This window comes from Rosa chinensis, chromosome 1 (assembly GCF_002994745.2).
Source record: "Rosa chinensis cultivar Old Blush chromosome 1, RchiOBHm-V2, whole genome shotgun sequence".
Lineage (NCBI taxonomy): Eukaryota > Viridiplantae > Streptophyta > Magnoliopsida > Rosales > Rosaceae > Rosa > Rosa chinensis.
Window position 1 is genome coordinate 7,004,478 of NC_037088.1, and position 12,254 is coordinate 7,016,731.

At 36.2% G+C, this 12,254-nt stretch overlaps 1 protein-coding gene and 1 long non-coding RNA gene across 4 annotated transcripts; both read left to right on the forward strand.

The window, feature by feature from the left end:
• Window positions 1-3,672: 3,672 nt before the first annotated feature.
• Window positions 3,673-5,838, forward strand: LOC112199351 (transcription initiation factor TFIID subunit 4b-like). The gene has a single exon (XM_024340384.2). It carries the CDS (start codon window positions 4,098-4,100, stop codon window positions 5,094-5,096), a length of 999 nt encoding a protein of 332 aa, XP_024196152.1. The 5' UTR covers window positions 3,673-4,097; the 3' UTR covers window positions 5,097-5,838.
• A 19-nt stretch (window positions 5,839-5,857) lies between these two features.
• On the forward strand, window positions 5,858-9,356 carry LOC112175910. Of its 3 annotated transcripts, none has more exons than XR_005805774.1 (6): window positions 5,858-6,127; window positions 6,271-6,394; window positions 6,674-6,717; window positions 6,848-6,919; window positions 7,307-7,382; window positions 9,054-9,356. It is a non-coding gene; the product is annotated as an uncharacterized LOC112175910 (long non-coding RNA). The 3 variants fall into 3 exon arrangements; XR_005805777.1 differs by having other exon boundaries at window positions 9,172-9,356; XR_005805779.1 differs by having other exon boundaries at window positions 6,674-6,701.
• Window positions 9,357-12,254: the final 2,898 nt, after the last annotated feature.

Sequence of the window (12,254 nt, forward strand, 5' to 3'; positions counted from 1 at the left end):
TGCTACATTTCGCTCGAGAGAAAGGATGTCCATGTGAAGTCTTTGTAGATGGATCATCAAATCATGACTAGGATGATCTATCCTGTCATGACAAAGCCAATATGTGTCTAAATCCAAGAGATCTTCTCTCATAACTTTTATTGGATTAATAGCTCGAATAGTGACATAGAGTCCACTAGAGAGACACATAAACTTCTCTAAGATGCGTCTTTGTTCTCAATCATTAAAGGTATTGTAAAGGAACTCATTTCCGTTCTCTACATGCATTTTCGCATGGAATTCGTTGGCTATTCATAGGGTACGATTTGCCCTAAGAGCGTAGAGAGTTTCTGTGACAGCTGTAATCAAGGTGCCATTTGGCAAGTGGAACTTGGGCTATTCCATGTCCTTGAATTAATACTGATGACCCAGCCATCGTAGTCACAAAGTCATATGCTCATAATCAAAATTGAGTCATAATGAAAAGAACTCGAAATTTTATTCATAAGCCAACAAAGTACATCATTGTCTCTTAACCATTAGGAGAATCTAATCCAAATGCTAGCTAATGCAAAATAATGGTAGTCGTCTAACTTCTTTCGGTAATTCCAAAATAAATGTGACCAGGTGAGTAGAGAGATGTCGGTGGAGCAAGGCTCGCTTAAGTACCACTAATCTCAGAACCTTCCTAGACATCACACTTACTTTGGGTGAGCCTACTTTGAAGAAAGACTAAACCATTGGCATTTACTACAAAGTACATGGCAATTGCCTATTACATCTCTTGGAAAAATAAAGACTTAAACAGAATTGGCGATCTATTGATCCCAGCCAGATTTGTAGTCTTCAACCCTTTACTCTAGATCATCTTCTTGATCTTCTTGTTACACATAGTGAGCTTCTCTTGCTTCACAATATGCTTTGTAGGCGGTGACAAATTCTTCACGAGCTCTACAAATGTGTGCCCAAGGCTCAGACACTCCACATCGAGAACATACATCTCTTTGCTCGAACTCCATTGATTGAGGCGCTTTGAAAGCGTCATTTAGATAGCTCTTAGTGTTGGTAGCGCCACCAACATGGCCAGAGGCGTTGCCTCCCTCTCTCTTTCCACGTTTACCTCTTCGGTTCCATGTTCGCCTCTTTTGGCAGTTACCTTCCCAAGTAGAGCGATTATATGGACCAGAATGTCCAGAAGTATCCCTAAAATTAGGGTTTCGCTCTTGGCGCCCTCTCTTAGAGGTGAGACTATAATTGGATTCCGGAATATGCTCTGTTTCCACGGATCTCGAATTATAGTTCTTCACAAGGATATTGTCATGCTTTTCAGCGACATTCATAGCTCCAATGAGCTCATGAAACCTTGTGATCCGTCTTGCATTAACATTGATTCGATAGTTCTTAGCAACCATCAATGCAGAGACGGGGAAGGTAGAGAGAGTCTTCTCAATCAACATAGCATCTGTGATCTCTTTACCACAGAATTCCATTAAGGATTTAATGCGAAGTGCTTCCGAGTTATAGTCAAGAACTGACTTGAAATCACAGAAGCGGAGGCTATGCCATCTCACTTCTAGGTCAGGAAGCAAGGAGTCACAGACTTTGCCAAATCTTTCTTCGAGTGAGACCCACAGCCCTCTGGGGTCTTCTTCATTCATATACTCGTACTGGAGCGAATCATCCATATGATGAGTCATTAGGATGATGGCTTTCGCCTTATTTTCCTCTAAGGCTGCTCTATTTGCTTCCAAAGCTTGAGCTTGCTCAACAGTTATCACGTCCTGGCTAGGCTCAAAAATCATATCTAAGATTCCTACAGCCTTGAGATGCTGGTGGATATCACGAACCCACCTGTGATATCCAGAGCCAGTTATTCCCAATGGAGCAAAGTCCAATCTGTTCAGGTTACTCATCCTGAAAGAGAACAAGAAATTAGGGTTAGTTTCGGAGCGAAATAGGCTACCACGAAAACATATGAAATTTCTGAGCGTAATCGCTTCCAAGAAATTAGGAATTTCCGAGCGTAGTCGCTTCCAAGAAATTCGATTCCAAGAGATATTGGATTAGATCGAAACAATGATGTAAGTGGTCGATCATAAATTCTCTACAAACTCTAAGTTTGGAGATCTCAACAAGCTCTAAGCTTGGAGTGAGCACGAACCCCCGCAGTTCGGCTTAATTTGGTCTCCCTTATAATGAAGAAAGGGGGGTAGAAGAAGGGAGGTTGCAAGTCCTCGAGAAAAAGAAAAGAAATTGAAATTACGGAAGCAAAAGGAATTAAATAAAAGAAAATACCTTGAATGTAGGCTTCCTCTTTTTTTTCTTTCCCCCTTTTTTTTTTTCTTCTTCTTCGGCTGGGCTGCAGGCCCTCTTCTTTTGTTTCTTTCTTTCTTTCTCCTCCGGCTGGGCTGCAGGCCCACTTCCTTTTCTTTTCTTTCTCTTTCTTCTTTCTCCTCCTGGGCCCGCCTCCTTCTTTCTTTCTTTTCTTCTCTACCTTCTGGGCTCGCCACCTTTTTCTTTTCTTCTCTAGGCCGCGTCGTTTCTGGAGTTGGGCTCGTCTGGACGAGGTTTGGGCTGGACTGAAGCTGCGCAGGCTGGAACAAAGGACAGTGGCGGTTCAAGGAGGTCCGGCACTTCTGCATGCCGGTCCGGCCACTTTCCGGCCGGTTCTGGAAGTTGCGTTTCTGGTGGAGGATTTTGGAGTCAGGGAGCCGGTTCTGACCAAATATAACAGTGGAAGGTGGTGTGGAAGAATGCGAACTGAGCAGAGGTTGTTTTTATCTTCTGGAGGCCGGTTCGGCACTGTTCCGGCCTGTTCTGGTGACGCCGGCAGCGGTTCTAGGCTCCTGGGATTGAGTACTTCAAGGTGTGATGTGGAGACAGAAAAAGCTTCAAGGTTTGGCTATTTGTTTCAGGGTTAGGGCTTTGTGCTGATAACGTGTTTTAGGAAATCAGAAATTGAGAGATAATCGCTGTGTATTCTCATTGATAATAGGGGCCTCTTTATATAGAGGATTACAATGCATAGAGTTAGAATCATACAAGGAAAGATAATCTCTAGATTCTTCTAATTAAACCCTATTACCACTAGGTCAAGTAACCTAGAGTTTGGGCCAAACACAAATAGAGATATCCTTAATCAGACAGGAAATTATTTAAGGAAAAATAGAGTTATGATTACAATTGTAACTAACTCCCATTTTTTAGTTAATTTCCTTTTTTGTTCTAAGAGTTATGATTAATCAATTTATTTTCTAATGTAAAATATCACAGATGAAAAAACTTTGTAATTGTTAATTTGTTTGGGCCCTCTAATGACAACTATTTAATTCCGCCGCAATAGAAAAACTACGGGTATAGTTTTGGTTGAATGTGCAACTCATAATTTTATACTTGATTAATATGGTGTTTGGTGGATGAGAGCTCAAATAACACAAAGCCTATTTATATGCATCTATATATTTAAAGGGAACAATAATAAATCTTTTATGAATTTCTCAATAACTAACACAAGTAATAAATGTCAATATATTAGAATATACTAATCATATTAAATAGTAACCTTAATATAGTCAAAAAGTAGGATATTTCATGATTTTTGAGATTAAGGTTATGTAGGTTGTGTATTTAGTAAATTATTAGAATAAGAAATTAAATGGGTGGTGTATTAAGTATGGAGTGTATATTAAGTAATTAGGGATGTGTATTTAAAACTTTTCTAATAGTGTAGATATTTACAGTAACGGTAAAAATAAGGTGGTAAAAGTAAAAATATCAAAGTTAAAAGAATAAATACGGGTAAAAAGGCAAAAGTGGAAATATGAAAATATGGTGGAGTTTTTTATCATTACCTACTCTATTCTGACATTTTTTGTTCTTTCCTTGAAAATAAATAGACCTCCAGCCTTTTCAACCTGTAAATAAAACCTTTCTCTAGTTCTATTCGGACTTGAGACTTGTTTTTGGCTTTGCCTCTGTGCTTTGGGTGAGTTTTCTGCTTGTGCTCATCAAACTTTTCTCGTTCGAATTATATATTCGCAAGATCAGCTCTATTACATTCCATTTAACGAGTCTCAAGAAACCAAATTTCCTATAGAAATCTTGGGCAATCTTCATCAATGGGGTTTTCACCATTCTTCCCAAACCCTCTGTTTCCTCCTGTCAAAAACCCTAACAAGCGTAGTGCTTCTCCACCACCAAGTAAGAAGCAAAAGGTAGCTGATGATGAGATCGACACAGATCAAGAAGGCATTGAGCAACTCCGCGACGTCGTTTCGGTCAGTGGAGTCGATCTTGTGGAAGAGCAAGAGCGCATGCTGTTGCTTTCGGTGCCCAAGAAACGGCAAGCATCTCGAAAACTTGTGCTTCAAGAAAACCAAGAAGGGCTGGTTTTGCAGAAGATTCCCTTGCAGAAAAAGTTGGAGGGAATCATGGGGAGGTGTGGTTTGAGAATTGGTGTAGACAAAGATGTGGAGAGATGCTTGTCAATGTGTGTGGTGGAGAGAATGAGGGGGATCATATGCAATTTGATTAGACAGTCGAATCAGCGGGTTGATTGCGAAAAATCGAGACACTACACTGTTTCTACATCTGATGTGAAGCAAGAAATTATGATTCTCAACAAGAAAGCTAGGGAAGAGTTGCTGGAAAAGGCTCAGAAGCTTAATGAAGCTAAGGTTAGCAGTAACGGATTTGACGGTGTTAAGGATAAACATGACGATGGAGAAGACAAAATGAGGAGAAGTACAGCAGCAGCAAATGTTGCTGCCCTTGCTGCTCTTGGAGGACATGACATATTGGCGAAATGGAAACTTAAGGCGGATCAGCTATCCCGAGAGAAGCGTCGAGGTAAAGATGTAAACCCCAAGGCTACATCAACTGTTGGAAGAACAATAGAAGCGGAGAAAAGGGGCGGTGTAGAAGCTATGGTGTCTGCAGCTGGGAGTGCTGTTGGAAAGTTTGGGAGGAATTGCCAAGTTATGATGATGCCTCAAACAAAGGTGGCTAGTACTCGTAGTACATCTGTCAAGGATGTGATTGCTGTTCTGGAAAAGGAACCTCAGACGTCCAAGTCTACTTTGATATATTTGCTAATGAACACTGCAGCCGGTGAATAATCTGAAACTGCTATACACTATTGTGTATGAGAGATTCCTAGAGCTAGGGTAGTCTTTAAACTGTTAATATCAGCTCCTCGATCTTCATTACCTGCAGAATGGCTGTTTGGAGTTCCTAGGATCAATTTCTTTAAGCAAGAAAATATGTCGTAGATATTGAGCACACATATAAGCTAGGCTTTTTGATCCTTGGGTAGATTGAGAACAAGATTTAATAGTTTCTGTGCAAACATTAGTAGGACGAAAGGTGAAGTCGTGTATTTCGAATACTTTTTCTTCAAACTATTGTTATTGTTGCTTTTTCTTTCCTTTCAGTTTACTATCCTATCAAAACATATTGACTTTGAAAACCTGAGATACACCTACAAGCCTCTGTTTGTAGGCGCAAACAATCTCTACTTTTCTAATTAATTGCTATTCATACCTTCAGTTTTGCGGTTTTACCATATCTCAAGGAGAGAGAGAAGTAATTTTGGTTGAGGGGGGATTCAGACCCAAAAAAGCAGAGAACAGAGACATGAAAAATTTGGTGAACATGTTTGTACTTAATAGGACTCTTGTTTGGAATAGATACATATTATTATACATAATATTAAAGATGGATGCACTGTTCATCCCTGTTCATCACTGTTTATAAAGATGGATGCACTGTTCATCACTGTTTATGTAACAGTGGAATGACGGTTTTGCCCCCAAGTTTTAACAAAAATTCCAATCTGTCTTTTTTTTTTTTTTTTTTTTTTTTTTTCAATTTTGCTACAGCTCTAGATATTTTCTGTCTCTCACTCTCTACCCCAACAGCTGTACGTCTTCTGTAGCACAATCCTGAGAGTTCAAGAACGATCCAGAGAGCCATGGAGAGAATTAGTGGGAGAGAGATAGAGTGAGAGAGAGGTGAAATTCAGGAAAGATAAAGAATTCATCTCAGCACGATGTTAGTTGCTCTTCATCCCGCGACTGATCGGAGAGGCAAACAGAGAAAGAAGTGGGAGAGGGATCTGGGTTTTGACTACAGCCCCAAATTTCTAATCGTTAGTTTTTTTTTTTTTTTGCCTTGATTGTCTTATTCTGATGTGGGATATGTATTGGGTTTGATTTGTGTTTTTGGTTTACAGTTTTGATTGGGGTTTTTGCTGTGGTTGGTTTTGAATTGAATTGGGTTTCGATTTTGTAGGGGTATTGTTCAGTTTTGCTGTGAGGAGGAAGAGGACCTGCGTTTTGGATAACTCTGCGTTTTGAGCCAAGGAAAAGATGATGGATTTGGGTATAGGGTTGTGATCGATACTTAGTTTTTGGGGGTAAGTTCAGGTGATTTCGATTTTGATTGAAATATTGAAATTCTGGTTTTGATTCAGAGTGTATTGATTGCACTTTCTTGAAAAGAAAGGAAAATGGCGTATTTAAGTGTTTAGAGCAGGCGAAACACAACAAAGAATATCAGGAGAGTAAGAAAAAACTTGCTATAACGACTAAATTTATTTTAGTTTCCCACCCAGCTCATGCTTCTTGGTATATCTTAATATATTAAGATTAGTTGCTCTTGATTTCTCATTCTTTCGTTTGATCTTGGACTGCAGCTATGGTTCTTGCATCAGTGAAAACTTGGTGAGCTTTCAACTAAGTAAGATTAACGTCAATATCATTGTTATCCATCTGTTGCTCATATACCCAAAGGGATTTCGTTTAACTTTAGCTATATTATTATCTTCTTGACAGCGATTGATCCCAAATTCGTTTTCTTCATTTTCCAGGGTTTGTAAAAGTCCAAGCACTAAGATACAGAAGACAACAGGACAAATCAATCTTTGTTTGTTTTGGAAAAGGTAGATATTACGATTTTGATTGATAACATTGATTACAACAAATTGAATGTCTTTGCCTTGATAGAACTTAATTTCTGAGCTTTTACTATGTCTAAAAACAAAAGCTTATGTTGTCTCTTTCTTTTCTTAATTAAACGTTTAGGGTAAGGACAAAATCGAATCAAATACAGGAGGGGAGTCAATTATCATATTATTCAATTGTTTATATTGAAATTTACTCTGATTTTGTAGCCTTTCGTCTACTTTTTGAATAGTTTGAACAGCCAAACTCTTTTGGTACTCTTGGATACAAAAAGCGAACTAAAGGAAATAAAAAAAAGATCTGGTTTTTAATCTAATTTATGTTTGTTATCATTTAGCAAGGGATGATTTTTTTTTCTAATGCAGGATCTGTTCTGTGTCTTGGACTGTTTGGTTTTAGTGAAAGCAGGTTTGGTCTAAGCAAATTATAATTTGAAAACAGGTAAGAACATTGCTCGATTTGTGATTTTTCTAGATCAATTTTGGTTTGTAGTTTTCAATTGAATTAATGGTTAACTAATTTTGGATGCGATTTTGATGTTTTTCTAATTTTTTTAATTTCTTTTGATTGATTGATAGCATTATGTAGGAGCATGATTTGCAAGGTCTTCAAAATCTGTTAGCACAAATTGATATTTAGCTTTCTGTCAGTTTTTCAGTTCAAGTTAGAATTTTTAACTATATGATATAATGCTTTGGGTTTCATAACGAAATTGTTTCAGTTGTCTTTATTGAATTTTGCCCTTTGATAATTCAGATGTTTGAGGCTAGGTTTGAGCCAATTTTTGCTGTTATTGTCTGGTAGAAAGAAGGTGACAAAATCATTTTAGTAAAACCTGTAGTTGGGTACCTAACAAAATTTATCAAAAACTGAGATAATGTTTTAGAGGATTGTTATGCATATGCTTAATTTGTGTTTTGGCTGCTGTACTTATTTGACTTCTTTGGATACAATTTGTTTTTTGAGTTTAATCTTTTTGTTCATTTTTTTTTACTTGCTGCATGTATTTGTTTTGTTTTGTTTTCAAATTATCTATAATCTATTTGTGACCTCTAATCTAAAGTTTTATGTCTGCAGTCTTTGATTTGATTCAAAATTTTAAATTTTCATCATAAAGTTCACTAAAATTCAAACCTCATATTGTTTCAGTAAGTTCTTCAGTTTGACAGGTTATCTAATTATATGTAATAATCTATAGCTTCATTAACTAACTATCCTGCTGAATTGAATAGTTTTTGTTGGTTCCTACTAAATACACTATATGCCGTGAATTTTAGTTTTGATGAGTTTACGAATCACCGGAGCTAGATTCATATATGACTTTGTTGAAATTGTGATACGAGTTTTAAACAAATTTAAAACTTTTGTGTATCTTTTCTTAAAACAAAGCAACTGAAAACCAATGATCAAAAGACTATTACAGAGAAACTAACTTGGTGCAATAACATTCATATTGGGGACAAATTTGGCATCGTAAATCTTAGTTATACAAACTTTTTAGTTTTCATTAGTGAATTGCTGAATTTAAAGGAATCTAAACTGTAAGTGAATGTGAGACTAGATCAGCAATGAAATTTATGTAATATAATAACTTCTCTCTCTCCTTTTTTTTTTTTTTCCCTTTTCTTTTCAGTATTACTGTAACAATTTGATTCAATTGATAATCTGTTTCCACAGTTGGACTTCATCACTTCAGTATAACTAAATCTCCCCTTCTCACGATAAGTCCCAGTCCTATAATGATTTAAAGGTCTAATGCAAGTTATGAACATCCCTGTTACAATGTTTCTGTAATCAGAGTTTGGTTCTGGTTTTATAATGGAACTGTTTAGATTCTGTTTATGGAATTTTGTAGTTTGATAATGGAGTGAGAATGGAGAAAAAATCATAGCAGAGGAAGCTTGATGAAATTAGTATTGATCTCTCAAATGCTTTTATTCTTTGTGTGAATAATCGTTTGTTTTTCTTTGTGGAGTTTAAATTCATTAAGTATACCTTCTTTGAAAATGACAAAAGAATCTGCTCCGTAAAATGGTTTTAGGTTCTATGTCTTTGTTTTGTTTAGATGCTTTCAGGAATCCTAAAAAATCTGATTTGTTGTTTTTTGTGTAGTTGGGACTTGAAAGTTGCATATATTGAAGAAGTTGGGAAGACCAGGTTTTTTAAACTCCTAGAGGCAGTGGTTTGGGAGTTTAAGGATTTTGCTAACCAACTCCAGCATCTTCCGCAGCTGCAACTGAAACAATCACCTTTTGAACAACCGGAGCTCTTACTATTTTGAACAACTTCCAGCAGCAACTTTTACTAAATTAACTTATAACCTTTTTGTTGAGCTAGCATTTTTGCACCAGCTCCAGTTGAATGGACTTCAACTAAAAGGTAAAATGTGTAAAAACTCTTCACTATTTCAATAATATGTAATAATTTCCCTTTTTGTATTTCATTGTTCTAATTCATTGATAAAAACAGATTCCGCAGCAAAGCGCGGGTAAGTTTTCTAGTATTATACTATATATCAAGGGGGGTGTATTGTATTTGGATTTATGCAGACTTTTTGAAAAGTCCACAGACTCTTTAAAAAGTTGATAGACTGCTATTGATTTCTTAAAACCATTTATTTTAGCAACAGACTTTTTATTCATTCTTGAAAATACATATACTTTATTATGAATGACTTCTATAGATTTTCTAGTAAATAAAAAAAAAAAACAAAGAACACAACCAATGCAATCCAAATGCAAAGCAAGATAATAACTCGTTGCCTATTCAATGGTCGAGTATCTTCTAGTAGAACTTGACTCAAATGAATGATTATTACTCTATCTAGCTAGTTTGTTCTCATTTCTAATCTCCCAATCAACTTAAAATATAATATAGATCACTTGATGCTTATGGTTAATTATTCTCATCAATTTTGTTTTCACCTTGATTACACCCATTTATATACGTGTAATTATATCTAAAACACTAGAATTGAGTTAATCCTCATGTCAATTATTATATAACTAATCTATTTTTATTTATCTTGTAGCAAATAAGCGGAGTTTAGAGTTTTGGAAGAAAATGATGCAAAAGTGGAGCTATTTGGAGTTTCCAACAAAAGGACAATTTGTCAACCCGGTCAAACCATGGTCAATGCAAGCTTGAGTGCGAAATCCGACTAGTCTCTTGAGAATATATTTAGAAATATTCGAGATTGAGGAAAGAAATGAAGAAAGAAAAATAGAAAGGAAGAAGAAGATACAATTATGTTAATTGATTAATTAATCATTTGATTAATCAATTATGCATGATTGCTTGCTTTAGCCATAATCCTGTGCAGCATCTCTATGTTTAATTGGCTTGAGCAATTAGAAACATCACGTGGCTTTCAACCATTCCCTTTCTACTCTCACAAAGAAAAAAAAACGTCAGTCACATTTTCTTCTTCTATCTCTCTCACACCAATCTGTAAATGCCACCTCATCCATAACCTCATCTCATTCTCTCTCACGCCAGCCACATACAATTAAAAAGAACCCTACAGCTGCACAACCCGAGGGTTATCCTCTCTGTTCATTCTTCTCGGCAGCCGCACACTAATATATACTCCACCAGATCCATTTTCTCTCATGCTTCTTTTCTACAGCCGAAACACACACCACCTCCACTCCATTTTTCTGTTCTCCCATTTTCTATCACTTCCCAATATCACTCTCTACCATTTTTCTCAAAGATAATTAAGGGGGCTTTCACTTCACATCATCAAGGCTTCATCAACACAAAGGATTTTTTGGCTTTGGTAAAAGTGGGGGCTTAATATCAAGTTGGGTTCATGTTTGCCTATAGCAAATTGTGAGCTTAATTTGTGTTCATTCTCTCCTCTATCATTTCTCTTAATTTCTTATGTATTGGATGATGTATTTGAGTATGGGTAGTGAGTAGTTCAATTTTGGAGTTAGGGTTGGGAAGCCCTAACTCATCTTGTATAAATATTGATGTTTCACTCTTAATAAATGCAATTTCCATTGTGTATGCTTTAAATCCGAATTTATTAGTCCTTAGAAGCATGTTTCTAGGCTTTGTCACCCTTTGAAATTATGTTGTGGGCAATTGTGATGAATAGATTGATAAATTGACAACTTATTGGTCTTGTGGCATCTAGGATTTAAGTGTGGTGACCATTAGCTAACTTAATTGTAGCTAAGCTTGCTTGGGTCTCTATTATCTTGCTCTCTAGGCCTCTAATTTTGGATATTGCAGCCTTAACCGGCGTAATGCCCAAATTAGAGAGTTGATTGTGGCCTTAACCGGCATAGTCAATACACCGAAAGGATAATTGGTTTAATAGCCTTAACCGGTACTAGATACGAAACTCGACACATATAGGAAATGCATGCACTTATGAAATTGGCATCGATATTTGCAAGAGAGTTAGTGTGAATCACCCGACACTCCCATATTCTCATTAATTTGAAATCCGAATTTTAATTTCTTGCTTGATAATTAGTTGTTTGCTTTTATTTTAGTTTGCATTTAATTTAGTTAATCCCCAATTCAAAACTCCCAAACAAAATTCTACCTTCCATTGTGCATAACTCATTTGGGCTACAAGTTAGTGGCTTTGATTAGGCTTAGTGTGAACTAAGCCGAGCATTGCCGAGGCTTGGTGCCTTGTGAATATTATTTTACTTTATTTTATTTTATTTTATTTTTATTTTTCATTGTATGCTTTTAAGTTATTCTTGCGCCAATTACCTCGGTTAGGTCCAACACCTAATCCCTGAGGTACGATAAACTAAGGTCCAAATATTTCCCTTACTTGACAACGATTCGTACGCTTGCGAAGAGTTTATGAACCAAGTCACACCTATTAACATATATCATAAAAATATTGATCAATGTCTTGATCTATAATCAATCAATTGAAATTCAATTGTTCAAGCTTTCCTTGAAATTCAATTGTTCAAGCTTTCCTTGAACAATGATATAAATTCAAATCGATTAGAATAATTAATTAATAAGACAAAACCTAGTATTTCACAGCAACACTATTCAAGGTTTTAGGGGTAGACCACAATATTTGGGTCTTAGGGTTTCATAAATCATTTTTTATTGCAAATTAGGGTTCCAAGTATCACAATTGAACAAAAAAAAAATCACATTCAACAACTACAATGAACATGTTAGGTATCAAAAAATATTGATATCATGAAAGATTAGAGAAAAGATAAGAAGAAACAAGAAAGAGAGACGATAGATAACCAATCTCTTTGCGCGCAAAGAGAAAACTTTGATAGATTTAAAAAGAAAAAGAAAAAAAAAAAAGTCTTT